Genomic DNA, 23,567 nt, shown 5'->3' on the forward strand with positions numbered 1-23,567 from the left:
GCAGCTGACATCGCTGGTCCAAATGTCAGTCGTGAAGATAATAGCAGTGACGCTGATAGCAAGTAGCTCATGGATGTGTGTTTCAACAATACTGTGTAACTCTGGTAGGGCAACATCTGAAAAATAGCGCCTACTTGGATTTAATGGATTTCACCTTTGAGTTGTCTCACTGAAATTCTCTCTTTCTTTCAAATGGCTGCTCGACTTGAACTTGTTTAGTTGTTGGAAGTGTGCGCTTAGTTTTTTTCTGCTTTTGTTCTAAGTAGTCGCTGAACGTCTGGGGGTGATGCACTTTCAAATGAGTAATTAGGTTTGTGGTATTGAAAGATTTCACTTTCTCCCCTCTGGAAATAATAGCAGCACAAACGTTGCATATGGCCTTTTTGTTATCTTCCTTTGAAACTTCAAAATAAATCCACAGCGCAGACATTGTGGGCTAGCTTAGGAATGCTGTATTGCACGTGTAGCACTGTATTTTTTGTGGCGTCATTACGTCATCTATCTACGTTATATAGGTATGCACGTCAGCTTTGACATCGGTTTTGTACCTCAGCGTTAAACTAAACATCGGGCCAATGCAGATGTTGGCATTATTAACTAATATTGGCCGATTCCAATATGCTTACCGATATATCGTGCATCCCTAGTCCTAGCTAGTCAGTGTCCTAGCTAGCCAGTGTCGTAGCTAGCCAGCGCCTGTCGTAGCTAGCCTGTCGTAGCTAATGTTGCCAGCAACATTTGAAAAAGGCCTTTCAGTTATTGTGTTTGCTTTGTCAGTGATGCTTGTTGCACTGGGGTCTTGTGTGTTTCACATAGGAAAACACACTTTTTCACTGGCTGCGGCCCGGCTTCTGCTGTTGACAACTGAGCTTGACTTGTCAAAACCAGAACCATCCCCCCTGTGTGTCCCCTCTGTAGAGCCTGAGAGCCCATTGTGTCAGGGAACCATCCAGTCCTAGTGCTCGGTCTTCACCAACAGTGGTGGCTAGTTAAAGAGCTAGGCTATCCTCTGTCTCCCCCTCTGATGGTATGGGCGTGACGTATCACTGCGTTTTTTTTGTGTGAGCTGCATAGGCTAACTGTTTCTCATCAGTGTGACGTCACCAGCTGGTGAGAATTATGTGTTAGTGTAACGTGGTCTGCGTTGGGGAGGTTGGGTGCTGGTTCCAGGCTGAATCATCTGTTGTTTATTACATGTGGGAACCAGCAAGACTCATGTGAATACAGTTACCTAAGCCACACTCACAGGCACAAACAAAAACACTGACACACAATGATAACTTCAATGTCTTTCAAATACAGTGCAATGTCTTTCAAATACTCCTTGAATTTTTCCACATTTGGTTACGTTACAGCCTTACTGTAAAATGTATTAAATATATTTGTTCCTCATCAATCTACACACAATACCCCATAATGACAAAGCAAAACATAATTTTTAAAAATGCAAATGTGTACAAAAAATAAATGGAAATATCACATTTACATAAGTATTCAGACCCTTTACTCAGTACTTTGTTGAAGCACCTGTTAGTGTTCGTTCCTTTCCTCCTTCCTTGTTAATCATTGGGTCATTGGTGAAATTAGCATTATGACTATCTTTAATTAAATCATTCAAAAACCTTTATGGGGGGGGACAAAATGGCGCCGTAGAGAGAACACTGTGTTTCAGCGAGCTCCCGTGGCATTCGTAAATTTATATTCTTTCATTAATCTCCTAGCTTGAAAAAGTGGTAGAATTGGCTAAATAAGTTATCCTGCAATGAGTCTTGACGGTTATTTCTCAAAAATCTCCGACAACATGCCCAGCAGAGCTACTAAGAACTCGACCAAAACCACCATCCCTGTAGATGTGCAGGAGGAGCTAGCTTACGTTAGCGAGGCTAGCACCGTTGCGGATCCAGGCACAATGGACCTGGTGATTCAAAAGATGACGGACAACATTACTAAAGTGATCGATGTTAAGATAAGAACGGTCTTGGAAGCAATAGCAGGCCATTCAGCTGAATTACAGAGGGTGGTCAAACGTGTCGATGAGGCGGAAGGAAGAATCGCTACAGTGGAAGCCTCAACTACATCTATGGACACTAAGATGAAAGCACTTGAGAAACAGGTGCGCGAAATGGCGGAGCACATTGACGACTTGGATAATCGAGGACGCAGATGCAATATTCGTGTTGTGGGACTCCCGGAAAATTCTGAAGGGACACGTTCAGTAAAATTTTTTGAGGAATGGATCCCTGACTACTTACAAATGGACACTAAGGCTGGTCGTGTGAAGCTGGACAGAGCTCATCGCTCTCAAGCACCGATACCCGGTCCCAACCAGCGCCCACGGCCAGTGGTTATAAAGTTCCACAACTTCACCGACAAGCAGCGCGTTATGGATGCGGCTAGAAATATCGGCTCTGACGGTAGTCAACGTAAAGGTCCAAAGGTCTCATTCTTCAATGATTACTCCACAGCGGTTGTACGAAGACGCAAAGGGTTTGATGAGGCGAAGGCTCGACTCAGGAGAATGAAGATGGACTACGCACTGTTGTACCCGGCCACATTGAAGATTATGGTCAACGGATCGCCTAAGAAATTCTCCACACCTGAAGAGGCTGCTGCGTTTATTGACTCTCTCGGGTAAATAACTTTAAGCTGCGCCGCCGCAGCATTGGATAACTTTATTATCTTATTTGAACCTGATCATGAAACAGTGGTGTGAGCTCTCACATGCTCCGGTTCAGTAATATTCGTATTTTTATTATTTTTCTTGCTAAAGTAACTGCCGCTATAGCTCAGGCTGAGATATGGGTGAATCTATATTGGTGCCCAGGCTTGGTTTTAGGTGGAAGAGCCTCAATCTTCATATATTGATTTTCATTTTCATATGTATAAAGGACGAGGCTATTGAGTGGCAATGCAGACTTAAGAGTCTACATTGGAAAGTTGAAATCCCCTGCATGTTAGCTAGTGGGAAAACCCCCTTTTGGATCTTTACATGTTTAATTTTTGGGTTTAGTATAGTTAGAGTTCAGGGTTCATATCGTTTGTTTATGCTCGGTGAGATAGAAGAGAGTTCAACACATGGAAAAAGGTACCACCCCATTTTTACAGTGGGATTCAGTCTGAATATGAAACGGTCAAAGTGCAATGGCAGGTAATACACTGCGTGTATGTACATGGAACATTAGAGGGAGCCATAATCCCATTAAAAGGAAGAAGGTACTGTCTTTTTTGAAAAAAGAAAATGTTGATATTGCCCTGTTGCAAGAAACTCATTTGGATGATAAGGAACATCTGAAATTACAACAAGGGGGGTTTGGTCAAGTGTTTTTCTCATCATTTACATCCAGAAGTAGAGGTGTAGCAATTCTTGTGAAAAAGAACTTACCACTTAAGGTCTTGAATTGTGTGAAAGATAAATCTGGTCGCTTTGTTATAATTAATGGTACTTTACAAGGGCAGAGCATCTCCATAATGAATATTTACTTCCCCCCTGCCCACCCCCCTGATTTCCTCACCAAGGTATTTCTAGACTTTTCAGAATTAAACTCAGACACTGCAGTGGTTGGAGGAGATTTTAATTGTTTGTTGAACCCCCTTATTGATAAGTTTCCCAGCGGTATAGCTTCACTCTCCCCTCGAGCTAAGTCACTTAAAGCTATTTGTGATGATCTGGGGTATGCTGATGTTTGGAGAACTTTTCACCCCTCCAACAGAGAGTTCACTTTTTTCTCTGCACCTCATGGATGTCAGACTAGAATAGATTACTTTTTTATGCCCAGGACGTCTTTGCAGTCTGTTTTATCTGCTAGGATAGGAAGCATAGTCATATCTGATCATGCGGAGGTGATCCTGGACATAAAACTCAACGGGGCATTCAATCTGTCAAGACATTGGAGGTTGAATACAACCATCCTTAAAGACCATACGTTCACATCATATTTTATTACAGAGTTTAAAGCATTTTTCTCTATTAACTCGCAATCAACAGATAATCCCTCGCTCCTTTGGGAAACCTGTAAAGCGTACGCCAGGGGTCTGATTATGTCATACACAGCCACTAAGAGGCGGAAAAAGCGTGAAAAGCAAAAAAGGTTAGAGGGTGAATTAGGAACTAAAGAGAAGGACTACATTAAAACTCCCACTCCTGCCCTATTAAAGGAAATATCAGTTCTTAGATCAACGTTGGACTCTCTCCTAACACAGGACGCTGAAAAGAAAATGGGATTTGTCAGGCAAAAGCTATACGAACATGGCGATAAGCCAGGAAAGTACTTGGCGTACTTAGCTAAAAAAAGAGCTGACTCACAGTCAATTGCTACTATTACTGATTCGGATGGCAATCATTTATATGAAAATAAATTGATAAATGACTCATTTAAGAAATTTTATGCAAATCTTTATGCCTCAGAACTGCCAAATGACGCACCCAAATTAATGGAGAATTTATTTTCTAAGATTGAGCTCCCTACTATCTCCGAAGACCAGAGGTCTCTCCTTAATGCCCCTATTACCGAGGAAGAGATAATGTTCGCAATTAAGAATCTGCAAAACGGTAAGGCCCCAGGACCAGACGGGTTTGGTAGTGAATTCTATAAAGAGTTTCATGGCCTGATCCTTGAGCCATTGCGTGATATGTTTAACCACTCATTTTCAAATGACCAGCTCCCTCAAACGCTGAGGGAAGCCAACATATCACTTATTCTCAAAAAGGGAAAATGTCCAGAGTCTTGTTCCTCGTACAGACCAATTTCCCTTCTGAATGTGGATAGAAAATTACTTTCTAAAATTCTAGCCACAAGATTAGAGGACTCACTGCCACTAATTGTGAAAGGAGACCAAACTGGCTTCATTAAGGGCCGTAAGTCGTGCAACAATGTCAGGCGGCTTCTTAATGTAATTCAAGCCTACCAACAAAGTGCTAGGGATGGTCTTGTGCTCTCCCTAGATGCTGAGAAAGCATTTGATCGTGTGGAGTGGTCTTACCTACTCTTTGCTCTAAATAAATTTAGTCTAGGGGACAACTTTATAAAATGGGTGAAAGTTTTATATGAGGATCCTCAGGCTGCTGTCCTTACTAATGGGCTAAGGTCAAATAGCTTCTCTATATACAGAGGTACCAGACAGGGCTGCCCTTTGTCCCCCCTCCTATTTGCACTCGCTATGGAACCACTGGCTGAGGCCATCAGGGTAACGCCTGCTATACAGGGGCTGCTCATTGGTGATGTTCACCATAAAATAAGCTTGTATGCTGATGATGTCCTGATATTCATCTCTAATCCCGAGACCTCAACTACATCTCTTATTAATATTATTCAATTATTCAGCGAATTCTCAGGCTACAAGATTAACTTAACTAAATCAGAGGCTATGCCACTTGGTAGCCTTCACTCTGTACCTAATACTTCTCCCCCCTTCCCTTTTAAATGGTCTCCCTCAGGCTTTACGTATCTGGGTATATTTGTAACTCCTAAATTCCAGCAAATGTACAAAGCCAATTTTGTTCCCTTGTTTGATACAGTAAGACAGGATCTGGAGCGCTGGAACTCTCTCCCGATTTCTTGGTTGGGTAGAATATCCCTCTTGAAAATGAACATTTTACCTAGACTACTTTACCCAATCCAAATGATCCCAGTATTACTCTCCAATAAGGTAATAAAGGATGTAAATGGATGGCTAAGTTCCTTCATATGGAGTAAACGCAAGCCAAGGCTTAAGATGGCAATATTGCAGCTGCCAAGTTCTATGGGGGGCTTGGATCTGCCCAATATCAGGTTCTATCAGTGGTGTGCCCACCTATGTTATATTTCTGATTGGATCACAAACGATGACTCCTCTATTTGGTTAGACATTGAGACTTCTCTTTCAAAATACCCCTTACAGGATCTTTTATTTTTCAGAAGTTTCAAGTCTGTAGAAGATCACTGCAATAATCCTATTACACTTAACACACTCAAGGTGTGGAGGTCAGTTCGGCGCTTCCTGGGAAGGTCCAAACTGACCTCTGCTCTTACCCCAATTCTTAACAACCCAGATTTTGGTCCAGGATTGCTGGATGCTGGCTTTAACTCTTGGCTTAATAAGGGCATACGCAGACTAAATGACTTATTTGCTGATAAGATTCTATTGTCATTTGAGCAGATGGTGGAGAAATACCGACTCCCAAAGCAGGACTTTTTCCGCTTCCTACAAGTAAGACATTATATTGTGAAGAGCACCACCTTAATTGGTAACCCTGATATGTCTGTCATTGAGAGAATGCTTTTCTTTCCACAAAGGAAAATGTCTGTAAGTCTGTTTTATGATGCTTTAAGGTCCTTTCCTGCTGTCGATACACAGAGGGTGAAACAAGTGTGGGAGAAAGAATTGTCTGTTACTATTGACGAAGAGATGTGGGAGGACATTTGGAGATATGCAAAAACAATATCTATATGTAATCGTACTAGAGCAATCCAATTAAGAATAATACACCGATTGCATATATCCCCAAATCGCAGACATGCCTTTAGCCCCTCTTCCTCTTCTCCTCAGTGTCTTAAATGCAAAACTGATACAGGCACCCTAACACATTGTTTATGGTCATGTACCAAAATACAAAGATACTGGTCTGGTGTTCTGCAAGAAATTGAAAAGATCCTAGGGGTTGATCTAGAATTGGACCCAGTTTCTTTACTGTTGGGTCTCCCTAGTAGGCATGTTACTTCTGTGAGTAAGAGGAGGCTTTATAACATCCTTACCTTTGCTGCAAGGAAAAACATCCTTTTACGGTGGATTAGTGATAAGGTTCCTTCTATTAAAGATTGGCATAAGATACTTTTTGAATGGGTGCCTCTGGAATATCTGACATGTACATTGCATTCTAAAACAGATCAGTTCTACAAAGTGTGGGAACCCTATCTAAATTACCTAGAACCTGAGGTATCAGCTATTATGCTGCAAGGATTCTCTTAGAATGGTGGTGATCTATGTATTCAGAACTACACTGTATGTTCCATGTGTGGAACCTAACTTCTTAGTTTAAACCGAGCTTTTTTGTTTAATCTCTGTTTGTAAGTTTGTTTAAAATGTATGTATTGAGAGACGCAATGATGGGGATAGGGTGAGAGAAGCGGGGATAGGAAAGTGGTGTGCGTATGTGTGTATAGGTATATGTGTATATATATATATATATATATGTATGCGCAGATATGTGTAGGCGGGTGCCGTATTTTTTTATTATTATTATTATTTTTTGCCTTGTCTCTGTTGTTGTATCTCTTTAATATGGGTGAAAATTGTGAAATTCCAATAAAAATACTGTAAAAAAAAATAATAATAATAACTTTATGAATGCAATTGCAGACAGAAATTGACAAACAGGAACATAGCACGCATGTTTCTGAGTATGTTCTGCATCAAACAAAAGGTCTCAAGTCGTTTTATTAAACCGAAGTCCCGCCTTAGTGATGTCACTGACTACATCATTACCTTTTTACTCCTGAGACCAAAACCCTGCATCCATGGCTATACAAACATAGAGTTTCAGTGTTTATCTAAAAGCTAGGCAATAAATGTCCCCTCCCCTAAGTTGATTTATTGTGGAATGTCTGACTAGTCTCTTATCTCCCACACTCCCCTGCAGAGTTCTGTCTCAGTCACACAGACAGAGAGACAGAGAACAACTCTAAAACTATATAATTAATATATATATTGTTAATCTATAGACTAGGACCCTATACATGTAAGGAGGGAGGGGTCTTATAACCCCTCCCCTTATATTAATATAACATAAGCATAATCAATTATTCTAATACATCAAACATCTGTACAGCCCCAAATCATGACCGCTAGGTAAATCCTGACACACCTTTGGCAGCGATAACAGCCTCGAGTCTTGGGTATGACGCTACAATTCTCCGCAGATCCTCACAAGCTCTGTCAGGTTGGATTGGGAGCGTCACTGCACAGCTATTTTCAGGCCTCTCCTGAGATGTTCAAGTCCGGGCTCTGGCTGGGCCACTCGAGGACATTTAGAGACTTGTCCCGAAGCAACTCCTGCATTGTCTTGGCTGTGTGCTTAGGGTCGTTGTCCTGTTGGAAGGTGAACCTTCACCCTAGTCTGAGGTCCTGAGCGCTCTGGAGCGTGTTTTCATCAAAGATCTCTCTGTACTTTGCTCTGTTCATCTTTCCCTCGATCCTGACTAGTCTCCCAGTCCCTGTCGCTGAAAAACATCCCCACAGCATGATGCTACCACCATTATGCTTCACTGTAAAAATGGTGCCAGGTTTCCTCTAGACGTGATGCTTGGCATTCAGGCCAAAGAGTTCCATCTTGGTTTCATCAGACCAGAGAATCTTGTTTCTCATGGTCTGAGAGTCCTTTAGATGACAGCCTGCTTGGAGTTTGGCAAAAGGCATGAGCCTTTTATGGAGGAGTGGCTTCCGTCTGGCCGCTCTACCATAAAGGCCTGATTGGTGGAGTGCTGCAGAGATGGGAGAACCTTCCAGAAGGACAACCATCTCCACAGAGGAATTCTGGAGCTCTGTCAGAGTGACCATCGGGTTCTTGGTCACCTCCCTGAACAATGCCCTTCTCCCCTGATTGCTCAGTTTGGCCAGGCAGCCAGCTCTAGGAAGAGTCTCTGCATTTCCGAACTTCCATTTAAGAATGATGGAGGCCACTGTGTTCTTGGGTACCTTCAATGCTACCGAAATGTTTTGGTACCCTTAGACCAGATCTGTGTATCTACATAATCCTGTCTCGGAGCTCTACGGACAAGTCCTTCAACCTCATGGCTTGGTTTTTGCTCTGACATGCACTGTCAACTGTGGGACCTTATATAGACAGGTGTGTGCTAGGGATGCACGATATATCAGTGAACATATCGTAATTGGCCGTTATTAGCTAAAAATGCCAACATCGGTATTGGCTGATGTCTAGCTTAACGCCGATGTTAAAGGTACCGTGCATACTTATATAACGTAGGTACATGACGTAATAATGGCACATAAAACTTCGCACAACATGTGCAACACAGCATTCCTAACCTAGCCCACATAATGTCTGCTGTGTGGATCGAGCAGTCAACAAGTCGAGCAGTCATTTGAAAGAGTAAGAATATTTCAGCGAGACAACCCGTGACAATATACCGTTCTGTTGTTGGTGATGTTGGCTTTTGTCGAGTGCCGGTACACACTACCAAGTGCGCTATTTTTCAGATGTTGCCCTACCGGAGTTACACAGTAATAGCGTCACTGCTATTAGCTTCACAACATACATACTATGGAACGCCATTTGGGTCTTTGCATGTCAAAAAAGATACAGTAGCACTGTCACAGCTGTACAAAAAAGTCAGCAAACAAGCAAGCACCGGCAACGAACGATGTGTTGGTAATAAAGCATCAGTTGTTCGCCCGCAACTTCTGGGGGTAGCTAGCTTTAGCTTGGTACCTAGCTATCACCAATACAACCAGCCTGAAAACAATGACCATAGAAACTGCAATCATTTTCATTATTCTTAGCAATGATTTAGGAATCCATGTGAGTATTGTTGTTCGCCTATTGAAATTGAACTTCAGTTCATGAAAATAAATAGCTAGCCAGCTACTTAACCCTGTTGCCCAAAGCTAACATTATAAGCAGCCAGCTAGCTTCATCTGGCTCGGGGGGCTTGACTGGACCGGGTTATGTGTTGTGAAGCTAGCCAAGGATTAGGCACAATAGTGGAATTTGCTGTTTGCTTCAAAATAAAGGTATGTCATTGACAGTGATGCATATGAATACAAATAGTAGTATTATGCCATACTTTTATTTTGAAGGCTAACCGCAAGGTCCACTATTGTGGCTAATCCTTATTGTAGCTAGCTTCACAGATTGGTCCGACAACCATTCAACAAATAAGAACTGTCTTATAAATTAGGGTTAGCTAACTATAGCTACTGAAACAGATTATGTCGTGTTATTTGATGTGTATCTTTTTTGACACACAAAGACCCAAACGGCGTTCCATAGATATCCTGGTTGAGAATGAAACGACTGAACAACGGAACAGCACAGCACAGCAAGTAAGTGAAATAAATAGGTTTTGATTATGTTTTACTGGTAATGGGGACATACTTAAATGCCAAAAAAATTACTTTTTGGTGTGTGCGTGTGTGTATATATATATATATATATATATAACACCTTTATTTAACTAGGTAAGTCAGTTAAGAACAAATTCTTAAGGCTGCTAAAATGTTAAATATCAGTTATCGGTATCGATTTTTGGCCAAAAATGTCATATCGGTGCATCACTAGTGTGTGCCTTTCAAAATCATGTCAAATCAATTGAATTTGCCACAAGTGGACTCCAATTCAAGTTGTAGAAACATCTCAAGGGTGATCAATGAAAACAGGATGCACCTGAGCTCAATTTCAACTCTCAAAGCAAAGGGTCTGAAAACTTATGTAAAAGTATTTCCGTTTTTAAATTTGAATACATTTTCAAACTTTTCCAAAAACCTGTTTTCGCTTTGTCGTTATGGGGTATTGTATGTAGATGAGGATTTTCAAAATGTAATCAATTTTAGAATAAGACTGTAAACTAACATTTTGAAAAAGTCAAGGGGTCTGAATACTTTCCGAATGCAATGTATATTCTATAAATCCTATGATTCTATGTGGACAACACTGAGTCAAAGTACACACATTATATTATACTGTACTATCCTAGAAGCATGCACACACACACACACACACACACACACACACACACACACACACACACACACACACACACACACACACACACACACACACACACACACACACACACACACACACACTGTAACGGTTTTGACTTGAGGTTATTATTTATAGGGGTGCCAAGTAGGTTGTGCCTACCAGAGAAAACATTGGTTTCTCCTTTTGGTTTGGGAGGGAATGAGTCCCATCTGGTCCGTCAAGTCTACACCAATACAAAGGACTTGTGTAAATGTCAGGATGGAAATACACTTTTCATAAACCCTTAAAACATTGGAAAGAACTTCAAAAACAACTGTATTCTTTTGCGTGGGTTGTATTAACAACATAAATGATCACACACACACATAATATAACAAATAAAGAGCTCTGGTTCCTCCAGAAATGTCCTGTACCTCGGGCCTAAAAAGAGTCCAGCCCGGTAAAGAAGTTCAGGGACTCAAGTGACCTTAGTCACGCAATGTTGGTCCGTAGCGTAAACCCAGTATTAATCATACAATCAAAATAACACTTATTTTACAACACAACTATAAAGCGTATCAAAGACTAATACGTCCTCACTTGCAACTAACTACATAAATCACAGTATACATCACCCCAAAACAAATGAAATACCGTGTACAAAAAGGTTGTAGTCAGTCGGTCAGTCAGACAATCCGAAAAGGCCACGAAGAACAACGGAGAGGTGTAGTCCACAGACGCAAAGAGTGGAGTGAACTAGCTATTAGGCTACAAAACAAACAGAATAGCGACGCTTCAAGAACTGAGGGTTGAACACATCCTCATTCACGTCTCCATCACAACCCCACTTTTGCTCAGCTGATGCTGGCTATTTAATTGGGAATTAAAGGGGAAGCGCCCTATTGGAAAGAGAAGCACTATTTAATTGGGAATTTAAAGGGGAAGCGCCCTATTGGAAGGAGAAGCACTGAGACGGTTCAGAAGCATTCAGGGCCGTCACAACACACACACACACACACACACACACACACACACACACACACACACACACACACACACACACACACACACACACACACACACGACACGACACGACACGACACGACACGACACGACACAGCTGAAGCATGGAACAACATTCCCTCTAGTGCACACAACTAGAACTACCTGAGACCTCTCAACTGCACTGACTGTCGCTCCCTACATTTCCCTAGTTTAACACATGTGCTTTGTGTTTCCAGGGGGTCCTTAAAGACCTTTATCCACACTGTTCACCTGCTGCAGAAACAGACAGACCTGGGCCAGCTCCCTGTGGCTGATGTGCTCTACAAGTGAGTCTAGTATCCTTATGTCTGGATGTGCTTCGTGAGACACCCTTGTGTCCCTTCCCTGTCTTGCCGTGGTTGTGACCTCTCTCTCTCCCTGTCTGTCCCACCCAGACTCCTAGTGCTGGAGGGGGGGCCAGGCTCCCCGTCCTGTCTGCTCGGGGGCAAGCACAGCGTTTCCTGGGGCTTTGAGGACATGCTGCCTACACCTGACAGCAGCAATGGAGGGGCAGAGAGCAAAGGTAATCAAATCAAATCAAATTTTATTGTCACATACACATGGTAAGCAGATGTTAATGCGAGTGTAGCGAAATTATTGTGCTTCTAGTTCCGACAATGCAGTAATATCTAACAAGTAATCTAACAAAGTCACAACAACTACCGTATACATACAAGTGTAAAGGGATGAATAAGAACCTGCACATATAAATATATGGATGAGCGATGACTGTGCGGCATAGGCATGATGCAGTAGATGGTATATAATACAGTATATCCATATGAGATGAGTAATGTAGAATATGTAAACATTATTAAAGTGGCGTTATTTAAAGTGACTACTGATACCTTTATTAAGTCCATTTATTTAGGTGGCCAGAGATTGAGTCTGTATGTTGGCAGCAGCCTCTCTATGTTAGTGATGGCTGTTTTAACAGTCTGATGGCCTTGAGATAGAAGCTGTTTTTCAGCCTCTCGGTCCCAGCTTTGATGAACCTGTACTGACCTCGCCTTCAGTACAGGTGAACAGGCAGTGAATCGGGTGGTTGTTGTCTTTGATTATCTTTTTGGCCTTCCTTTTTGGCCTTCCTGTGACATCGGGTGCTGTAGGTGTCCTGGAGGGCAGGGAGTGCCCCCCGGTGATGCGTTGTGCAGACCGCACCACCCTCTGGAGAGCCTTGCGGTTGAGGGCGGTGCAGTTGCCGTACCAGGCGGTGATACAGCCCGACAGGATACTCTTGATTGTGCATCTGTAGAAGTGAAGAACACTATAAAAGTATGGGAGAAAACGAAATGGATTCTACAAAAAACAATATCCCACCCTAAAACACACCCTTATGGTGTCCTTGGATAGCTTTTCAGAATTAATCGATGAATTTGCCCACATGGAAAACTAAAGGCACAGAAATAATATATGACGTGGTAATAGGAAATACAATTATTTCCATGACAGAATTAAAAAGCTTTTGGTCATGTAGTGTATTACTATTATTATTATTATTATTATTATTAGTATATGTAAACACAAATTATCAATCGGACAATTAGGGCTATACTATGACTGTCACTGCTGTCTGCACCATGGTTCCTCACACTGGCGGGAAGATGTGAGAAAGCAAACGGATGGACATCGTCTTGTTGCCTCACCCCTTTCACTGTTGTTGTCCCTTGCTCTCTATACTGTCCTGACTCTTTCCCCTCCTTCCCTGTTTCTTTACCCCTCCTTCCATTTTTCTCCCTCTTCTGCTGTTTCTCACTCTGTCTCTGCCTCCTTCCCTGCTGTTGCAGACACAGACCTGGGGCGCTGTCTGGCCACAGACGGGCTCTATCTCTACACCACTAACTCCTTTGGGAGAGGAATCAGCAAGCTGGGCTCCGGTTTGCACGGGACACTGAGGTAACATGGCACCCCTGCTTTCATATGCAGAGGGAGCGATAATGCAGAGGGAGCGATAATGCAGAGAGATAATGCAGATTGGATGATAATGCAGAGAGATCGATAATGCGGATGGAATGACAATGCAGATGTAATGATAATGCGGAGAGAGTGATAATGCAGAGTGAGAGGAAAATGTATGTATATGCTGGAAGTAGAAGCCTAAGAGTTGTTGTCCATTAGTGTATGTATATATACAGTGGGGAGAACAAGTATTTGATACACTGACAATTTTGCAGGTTTTCCTACTTACAAAGCATGTAGAGGTCTGTAATTTTTATCATAGGTACACTTCAACTGTGAGAGAAGGAATCTAAAACAAAAATCCAGAAAATCACATTGTATGATTTTTAAGTAATTAATTTGCATTTTATTGCATGACATAAGTATTTGATACATCAGAAAAGCAGAACTGAATATTTGGTACAGAAACCTTAGTTTGCAATTACAGAGATCATACGTTTCCTGTAGTTCTTGACCAGGTTTGCACACACTGCAGCAGGGATTTTGGCCCACTCCTCCATACAGACCTTCTCCAGATCCTTCAGGTTTCGGGGCTGTCGCTGGGCAATACGGACTTTCGGCTCCCTCCAAAGATTTTCTATTGGGTTCAGGTCTGGAGACTGGCTAGGCCACTCCAGGACCTTGAGATGCTTCTTACGGAGCCACTCCTTAGTTGCCCTGGCTGTGTGTTTCGGGTCGTTGTCATGCTGGAAGACCCAGCCACGACCCATCTTCAATGCTCTTACTGAGGGAAGGAGGTTGTTGGTCAAGATCTCGCGATACATGGCCCCGTCCATCCTCCCCTCAATACGGTGCAGTCGTCCTGTCCCCTTTGCAGAAAAGCATCCCCAAAGAATGATGTTTCCACCTCCATGCTTCACGGTTGGGATGGTGTTCTTGGGGTTGTACTCATCCTTCTATTCCTCCAAACACGGCGAGTGGAGTTTAGAGCAAAAAGCTCTATTTTTGTCTCATCAGACCACATGACCTTCTCCCATTCCTCCTCTGGATCATCCAGATGGTCATTGGCAAACTTCAGACGGGCCTGGACATGCGCTGGCTTGAGCAGGGGGACCTTGCGTGCGCTGCAGGATTTTAATCCATGACGGCGTAGTGTGTTACTAATGGTTTTCTTTGAGACTGTGGTCCCAGCTCTCTTCAGGTCATTGACCAGGTCCTGCCGTGTAGTTCTGGGCTGATCCCTCACATTCCTCATGATCATTGATGCCCCACGAGGTGAGATCTTGCATGGAGCCCCAGACCGAGGGTGATTGACCGTCATCTTGAACTTCTTCCATTTTCTAATAATTGTGCCAACAGTTGTTGCCTTCTCACCAAGCTGCTTGGCTATTGTCCTGTAGCCCATCCCAGCCTTGTACAGGTCTACAATTTATCCCTGATGTCCTTACACAGCTCTCTGGTCTTGGCCATTGTGGAGAGGTTGGAGTCTGTTTGATTGAGTGTGTGGACAGGTGTCTTTTATACAGGTAACGAGTTCAAACAGGTGCAGTTAATACAGGTAATGAGTGGAGAACAGGAGGGCTTCTTAAAGAAAAACTAACAGGTCTGTGAGAGCCGGAATTCTTACTGGTTGGTAGGTGATCAAATACTTATGTCATGCAATAAAATGCTAATTAATTACTTAAAAATCATACAATGTGATTTTCTGGATTTTTGTTTTAGATTCCGTCTCTCACAGTTGAAGTGTACCTATGATAAAAATGACAGACCTCTACATGCTTTGTAAGTAGGAAAACCTGCAAAATCGGCAGTGTATCAAATACTTGTTCTCCCCACTGTATATACACACACACACACACACACACACACACACACACACACACACACACACACACACACACACACACACACACACACACACACACACACACACACACACACACTACCAGTCAAAAGTTTGGACACACCTACTCATTCAAGGGTTTTTCTTTATTTTAAAATGTTCTGCATTGTTGAATAACAGTGAATCAAAACTATGAAATAACACATATGGAATCATGTAGTAACCAAAGAAGTGTTAAACAAATCAAAATATATTTTATATTTTATATTTGAGATTCTTCAAAGTAGCCACACTTTGCCTTGATGACAGCTTTGCACACTTGGCATTCTCTCAACCAGCTTTACCTGGAATGCTTTTCCAACCATCTTGAATGAGTTCCCACATATGCTGAGCACTTGTTGGCTGCTTTTCCTTCACTCTGCGGTCCAACTCATCTCAAACCATCTCAATTGGGTTGAGGTCGGATGATTGTGGAGGCCAGGTCATTTGATGCAGCACTCCATCACTATCCTTCTTGGTCAAATTGCCCTTTCACAGCCTGGAGGTGTGTTTTAGGTCATTGTCCTGTTGAAAAACAAATGATAGTCAAACTAAGTGCAAAACAGATGGGAAGGCGTATCGCTGCAGAATGCTGTGGTAGCCATGCTGGTAAAGTGTGCCTTGAATTCTAAATAAATAACAAACAGTGTCACCAGCAAAGCACCCCCACAACATCACCCTCCTCCTCCATACTTCACGGTGGGAACCATACATGCGGAGATCATCCGTTCACCTACTCTGCGTCTCACAAAGACACGGCAGATAGAACCAAAAATCAAAAACTTATCCTCTGCAACAGAGTTAACTCTGGGTCTTCCTTTCCTGTGGCTGTCGTCATGAGAGCCAGTTTCATTATAGCGCTTGATGGTTTTTTACGACTGCACTTGAAGAAACTTTAAAAGTTCTTGAAATTTTCCGCATTGACTGACCTTCATGTCTTAAAGTAATGATGGACTGTCGTTTCTCTTTGCTTATTTGAGCTGTTCTTTCCATAATATGGACTTGGTCGTTTACCAAAATAGGGCTATCTTCTGTATACCACCCCTACCTTGTCACAACACAACTGATTGGCTCAAATGCATTAGGAAGGAGAGAAACTTTGTTTAACATTTTTTTGGTTACTACATGATTCCATATTTGTTATTTCATAGTTTTGATGTCACTATTATTCTACAATGTATAAAATAGTAAAATAAAGAAAAAACCTTGAATGAGTAGGTGTGTCCAAACTTTTGACTGGTACTGTATGTGTGTGTGTATATGTGTATATACACACACACACAAACAAATGTATGGGGGATTGGAAATTATACAGACAATTACATTGATGGAAGCCACAATCTATCTGCAATATCTACCCTCCCAAAAAGTGAGAGTGCCACACTAAAATACCCTTACCACAGGGACACCTCCTGTTCCCTTCTTCTGCCCTACTGGAAATCCCCCTCTGATTTCACTTTCTGAGCAAAATGTCATAGGAAATGGAGAGCCTGGTTTTGTGTTTGTGCAGAGGGTTTGTGTACTGTCGGAATGAGGAGTTTGAGGCGGGCTGGGTGGTGTTCAGCAGTGGCCGCCTTCTCCACCGCCCCGCCTCCTTTGATTTCAAGCCCCATCAGCTGTGCCACGTCATCGACCCCTTCACCCTTCAGGTACGCCAGCTGGCATCTAGCAACAGACTTCATGACGTCACTTATGATGACTCAATTACACAGTAGTGTATCTCCACTAAAAGACTGACTGTGCTCTTTCTACCCGTTTCAGGTGTGCCAGATCGTGTCAATGCCAGCCCACCACTTCCCTGTGGGCAGCAGCGTGACCACGCTGCACCTGTGCTCAGATGGAACCTACCTGTACTGGGTGTGGTCTCCCGCCAGCCTTAACGAGAAGACCCAGAAAGGCCACTCCATCTTCATGGATGTCTTTCAGCTGTCGGTAAGTGAGCATGCTTCATCTAGCCTCTCAACAATGCTTAGCAAAGCTCTTCCCTCGTTCCCCTCTCTCACCCCCCTGTCCCTCCTCCCCCCGGTGCAGCTGGAGACAGGGTTGTGTGTGGCAGACGTCCTGCAGGAGAGGGTGATCCTGACACGGAAGGAGGGCGAGTCTTCCAAGTGTCTAAACGAGCTGCTGCTGAGCCGCATGTCGCGCTTCCGCGCCTCCCACTCCGCCACGCTGGCCGCTCTCACCGGCTCTGCCATCTCCAACACTGTCAAGGAGGAGCAGTCCGGTAATACTCACACTCACACTCAATACTCATAATACACCCTCACTATTTAGATATATATACACATTGTTTCACACTCAATTAAATCAAATGTATTTATATAGCCCTTCGTACATCAGCTGATATCTCAAAGTGCTGTACAGAAACCCAGCCTAAAACCCCAAACAGCAAGCAATGCAGGTGTAGAAGCACGGTGGCTAGGAAAAACTCCCTAGAAAGGCCAAAACCTAGGAAGGAACCTAGAGAGGAACCAGGCTATGAGGGGTGGCCAGTCCTCTTCTGGCTGTGCCGGGTGGAGATTATAACAGAACATGGCCAAGATGTTCAAATGTTCATAGATGACCAGCGTGGTCAAATAATAATAATCACAGTAGTTGTCGAGGGTGCAGCACCTCAGGAGTAAATATCAGTTGGCTTTTCATAGCCGATCATTAAGAGTATCTCTACCGCTCCTGAGGTCTCTAGAGAGTTGAAAACAGCAGGTCTGGGACAGGTAGCACGTCCGTTGAACAGGCAGAACAGTTGAAACTGAAGCAGCAGCAATGCCAGGTGGACTGGGGACAGCAAGGAGTCATCATGTCAGGTCGTCCTGAGGCATGGTCCTAGGGCTCAGGTCCTCCGAGAGAGAGAAAGAAAGAGAGAATTAGACAGGACAAGTACTCTAGATATAACAAACTGACCCTAGCCCCCCGACACATAAACTAATGCAGCATAAATACTGGAGGCTGAGACAGGAGGGGTCAGGAGACACTGTGGCCCCATCCGATGATACCCCCGGACCGGGCCAAACGGGAAGGATATAACCTCACCCACTTTGCCAAGGCACAGCCCCCACACCACTAGAGGGATATCTTCAACCACCAACTTATCATCCTGAGACAAGGCCGAGTATAGCCCACAAAGATCTCCGCCACGGCACAACCCAAGGGGGGGGCGCCAACCCAGACAGGAAGATCACGTCAGTGACTCAACCCACTCAAGTGACGCACCCCTCCTAGGGACGGCATGAAAGAGCACCAGTAAGCCAGTGACTCAGCCCCTGTAATAGGGTTAGAGGCAGAGAATCCCAGTGGAGAGAGGGGAACCGGCTAGGCAGAGACAGCAAGGGCGGTTCATTGCTCCAGAGCCTTTCCGTTCAACTTCACACTCCTGGGCCAGACTACACTCAATCATAGGACCTACTGAAGAGATGAGTCTTCAATAAAGACTTAAAGGTTGAGACCGAGTCTGCGTCTCTCACATGGGTAGGCAGACCATTCCATAAAAATTGAGATCTATAGGAGAAAGCCCTGCCTCCAGCTGTTTGCTTAGAAATTCTAGGGACAATTAGGAGGCCTGCGTCTTGTGACCGTAGCGTACATGTAGGTATGTACGGCAGGACCAACTCGGAAAGATAGGTAGGAGCAAGCCCATGTAACGCTTTGTAGGTTAACAGTAAAACCTTGAAATCAGCCCTTGCCTTAACAGGAAGCCAGTGTAGGGAGGCTAGCACTGGAGTAATATGATTTTTTGGGGGGGTTCTAGTCAGGATTCTAGCAGCCGTATTTAGCACTAACTGAAGTTTATTTAGTGCTTTATCCGGGTAGCCGGAAAGTAGAGCATTGCAGTAGTCTAACCTAGAAGCAACAAAAGCATGGATTAATTTTTCTGCATCATTTTTGGACAGAACATTTCAGATTTTTGCAATGTTACGTAGATGGAAAAAAGCTGTCCTTCAAACAGTCTTGATTTGTTCGTCAAAAGAGAGATCAGTGTCCAGAGTAACGCCGAGGTCCTTCACAGTTTTATTTGAGACGACTTTACAACCATCAAGATTAATTGTCAGATTTAACAGAAGATCTCTTTGTTTCTTGGGACCTAGAACAAGCATCTCTGTCTTGTCCGAGTTTAAAAGTAGAACGTTTTCAGCCATCCACTTCCTTATGTCTGAAACACAGGCTTCTAGCGAGGGCAATTTTGGGGCTTCACCATGTTTCATTGAAATGTACAGCTGTGTGTCATTTGCATAGCAGTGAAAGTTAACATTATGTTTTCGAATGACATCCCCAAGAGGTAAAATATATAGTGAAAACAATAGTGGTCCTAAAACGGAACCTTGAGGAACACCGAAATGTACAGTTGATTTGTCAGAGGACAAACCATTCACAGAGACAAACTGATATCTTTCCGACAGATAAGATCTAATTAAATGTGTAATAACCAGGCAGTGAAAATGATGATTGAATCCATTATCCTCATCACATTGTGCGATTCACACTTCACGTCCCTTAGTCCTGTATATTTATGTTGTGTGTTGAAGCATGTCTTTGCTCCTCTTCCACAGCAGTGAACACTAGCTGTGGCCTCCCTCTGAAGACTCTGAGGAAGACGCCCATGTATGTGTGTGGGACCTCTCTGGTGATGCTGGCATCTCCGCCCGGCGTGTCTGGCAGTTCTACCACACGCTCCCTGTTTGGAGGCACCAGCGGTCTGTCCTCCCTGAAAAGTAAGAGCAGACATGTTCATCTTCACTGGGAATCTCTGTTGTGTTTTTAAGTCTCTTTTCTTTCTACTGTCAGTGGCATGTTTGTTGACTGCTTTCCTCTCTTTCTCTGATCAGTCCTCTCCTCCAGTCTGGTGTTCAACCTAGCTGATGGTCAGTTCAGCAGCCGGGCAGACCTCATTGATGCCCCTGGCAGTTCTCTGGGCAGGGGTGCCCAGGTGGCAGGGCTAGGTAAGCTCCTGTTCAGGAATTAGGTTTTTTCTGTGTGAGCTGAAATGTATAAAGTGCAGCACTTATTTGTGTTGTAACCTCTGCACCCTTTCCTATGTGCTATAGGAGCCTGCTATGACGCCCTCAACAACTTGATCTGGACCTGCTCCAGTGACTACATGGACCAGTGGTGTAACCCTGGCAACCAGGCCTTCCATCACATGTGCCATAGGCTTGGCGTCAGCAATGTCATCAAAGAACCCAAAGGTAACCAAAACAGCCCTAATCCTGTTTGTCAATCGACGCTGACCTCAAGTGATGTGCTGCAGAATCATAGGCTAAATAGTGTCTGAACCAGCTTCTTCATTCACGTCAGATCAGGCAGTTAATAGTTACTACCCTCCCTTCCTCTTTCTCCCTGCTGCAGAGGAGACCGTGGCCACCGGTGAGGTGATCAACCAGCTGCTTCACCATGTGGGCGCTATGTGCATCCACCAGCTCAACCTGCTGGCAGCCAGCAGTAGCCTGCCCCTGGGCACCCTCCTGGGCAAGCAGCACCCCATCGATGCTCGCCACTTCAGCAGCATATGTGACATCATGGAGAAAGCCATGGTCAATGGGGACAGCTGCATCATCCGCTGCATCCTGGTGGTGTTCCAGGTATGGTGGAGCTGGAGGTCCAGCCTGGAGTCCAACTGACGTCTAAATCACTCATATTTACACGTTGGTGTTTGTCGTTCAGGTGGTGTTCAGGTTCTTCAACCCTCAGTCGGAGCAGAACAGGGAGAGCGTGCGGCGTTCAGGTCTGCTCCTGTGGCAGCTGCTCATGGCACCGGTGGATCAGATCGGACCAGAGATCCAGGCAGAAGTGTGCCTGGCTATCAGGTAAACACAACTCAGTACAGCACAAATCCATAACCATAAACACAGGACACACATAAAGACCTGGACTTTGAGACAACTATCGGTCCCTTGATTGACATCTACTGTCTCGGTCTCTATCTCTCCCTCTCTGTAGCTCGGGTTTGAATACCTTGTATCAGGGGGAGTCTGAACTCAACAACCTGCTGAAGCTGGTCCTGACAGAAGGTGATAGTTGCAACCTACTCATTGGGCTTTATGTACACTCTTAACACATTCTAGTCATCTTCGTATAGGGCTTGTATCTGGTACAATGTAATCGCTGAATGTGGTCTGTGTGTATCTGTGTGATCTTTAGGGGAGAGGAACAGTGGTCTGTCTCAGCTCCGTGATGTCATCCTCACCAACCTGGCTGACCAGCTGCAGAAAAATCGATTTGGGAGTGACGAAGATGACCACTACAGGTAGAGCACAGCTATTGCAGAGATTTGCTCAACACTTTGCAATTTCATGCATTCCTGCTTGAAAAATAACTCCCAATTCCTCCCCTAACCAGAGCTAAAGGGTTTCACTGAGTAACCTGATGCCATAAAATGTTCTATCCCATTAATAATAATGCAATATGACACTGTCTCTCTGTATTAGAGGGTTGTTCAGCTGAATCAGTCTGAGTATCTCTCTCCTGTGTTTCCCCTTCAGACTCAGTGATGAACTCCTGCACAGCATCCTGAAAACCGTTGTCCGTGAATCCTGCCGTCTTATCACCAAATGTCAGACTGTCGCCAGGGACGACTTCCAGAAGCTTCTCTCCACTGTGCCAGTATGTGTCTCTGTCGCTGCTCAACTACACCGAGGATCAACTGGGCTTTGTCTGGTCAGACCGTCCGTTGACTAATCAGCAGTAGATTGTGTGTTGCCTCTTGCATACTGACTTCCCTCCTCCCCTTCTACCAGGTGGCCTCATCAAGCCTGCGCTACCTCATGGCCATTCAGAACCACCTGCTTAGCAACACTGTTCTGATCTGCCCCGACGACAACGACGACAGTGACAACTCCCTACAAGGGGAAACAATGAAGGTACAGGTAAACACCCCCTTTAAATACCCCTACTGCTGTCTGTCCATGTGGAGTCCATATGTCCGCCCCTCTCTTCTCTTCCTCTCTCTCTCGCTCTCCCTCTCTCTCTCTCTGAGCGGGTCCTCAATTGCTGCAGCAATGGAGCAAGGAAATGTTCAATCATGACACAGCATAGCCACCCCATTTAGCATATTCAACAGTAAGCCCTTTTTTCTTAGTGCTTTTATCTATGGGTGTTTGTTTTCTTACCCACAGGCACATAGTATAGCTGCGACTGTACATTTTTTTGGAATTCATGTAGTTGTTTTTCCTGTTGTAAGCAAGTAGGCACTGTTACGGAAGCATTGCCTTTTCTGTGTGTGGTTCCCAGGAGCTGCAGACCAGCATCCTGTCGCTGGCCACCAAGATCCTGGTGGGGTGTGACGAGGTGCTGGAGAGCCTGCAACAGGTGACCACTGCCCTCATCAACAGTGACATCACCGATCGAGAGACCAGGTGACCATCACCACTCCCCTCTCTGCTTTACCTGTCTACCTGTTGCCTGTCTACCTGTCATTTTACCTGTTGTCTGCTTACCCCTAGCCCTCAACCTGTTGCCTGTGTATCTGCATGTTCCCTTTCTGTCTGCCTCTTCTTATACATACCTCTCATATCACATTTCTCTCTCATTCTCTTTCCTCCTCTTCCTCTCTCCTCCTTGTCCCTACTCTTCTTCTCTCCTCCTCCCCCTCTCCCCTCTTCCTCTCCTCCTGGGCCGCAGGCTGAAGGGCTTGGAGCAGATTACCAAGGCTACAATGCTGGGGCACCTGCTGCCGGTTCTGCTCACCTCTCTGATGCACCCCAACCTGCAGACACTTGCGCTCGCCGACGCCCTCATGCCCCAACTAGTGCAGCTAGTCCTCTACACCAGCCAGGTGGGGGCACTCAAACAGTCTCACCTCAATGCAGATATTCTTCTCTGGTTTAGAACTTGTGGCCGTCATCTCTAGTTTCTGTGGTGGAATATGGGTAGACATATGGTGATTGTTAAATGAAGGTTGATGATAATTTGGAAGGAGAATGAGTATGTATTTATATGGGTTTCCTCTGGTCATTTCCCAGACTGCTCTGCTGCTCAAGACCCAGTCTCCTCTCTTCACTGACAGCACTCCATTGGTTGGAGGGCCGCTGGGCCAAAAGACGCCTGCTGCTGCTGATGACAGGTAAGTGCACA

General features: G+C 44.3%; 1 protein-coding gene across 3 annotated transcripts in view; it reads left to right on the plus strand.

Annotated features, from left to right (window-relative positions):
* LOC139545384 (probable E3 ubiquitin-protein ligase HECTD4) overlaps positions 1-23,567 on the plus strand; it is a 79,616-nt gene that overhangs the window by 20,881 nt on the left and 35,168 nt on the right. For 2 of the 3 annotated variants that reach the window (XM_071353098.1, XM_071353099.1), the window contains exons 3-20: positions 11,920-12,009; positions 12,118-12,245; positions 13,510-13,618; positions 17,014-17,152; positions 17,265-17,435; positions 17,535-17,727; positions 20,048-20,209; positions 20,324-20,437; positions 20,543-20,683; positions 20,844-21,076; positions 21,159-21,301; positions 21,435-21,505; positions 21,636-21,741; positions 21,977-22,097; positions 22,232-22,360; positions 22,725-22,849; positions 23,115-23,268; positions 23,456-23,556. In XM_071353098.1, the coding sequence (XP_071209199.1) occupies positions 11,920-12,009; positions 12,118-12,245; positions 13,510-13,618; positions 17,014-17,152; positions 17,265-17,435; positions 17,535-17,727; positions 20,048-20,209; positions 20,324-20,437; positions 20,543-20,683; positions 20,844-21,076; positions 21,159-21,301; positions 21,435-21,505; positions 21,636-21,741; positions 21,977-22,097; positions 22,232-22,360; positions 22,725-22,849; positions 23,115-23,268; positions 23,456-23,556 (2,430 nt within the window). The remainder of the gene's footprint in view (positions 1-11,919; positions 12,010-12,117; positions 12,246-13,509; positions 13,619-17,013; positions 17,153-17,264; positions 17,436-17,534; positions 17,728-20,047; positions 20,210-20,323; positions 20,438-20,542; positions 20,684-20,843; positions 21,077-21,158; positions 21,302-21,434; positions 21,506-21,635; positions 21,742-21,976; positions 22,098-22,231; positions 22,361-22,724; positions 22,850-23,114; positions 23,269-23,455; positions 23,557-23,567) is intronic. The other variant, XM_071353100.1, reaches the window with a different exon arrangement.

The sequence above is a fragment of the Salvelinus alpinus genome, chromosome 19, assembly GCF_045679555.1.
Source record: "Salvelinus alpinus chromosome 19, SLU_Salpinus.1, whole genome shotgun sequence".
Taxonomy (NCBI): domain Eukaryota; kingdom Metazoa; phylum Chordata; class Actinopteri; order Salmoniformes; family Salmonidae; genus Salvelinus; species Salvelinus alpinus.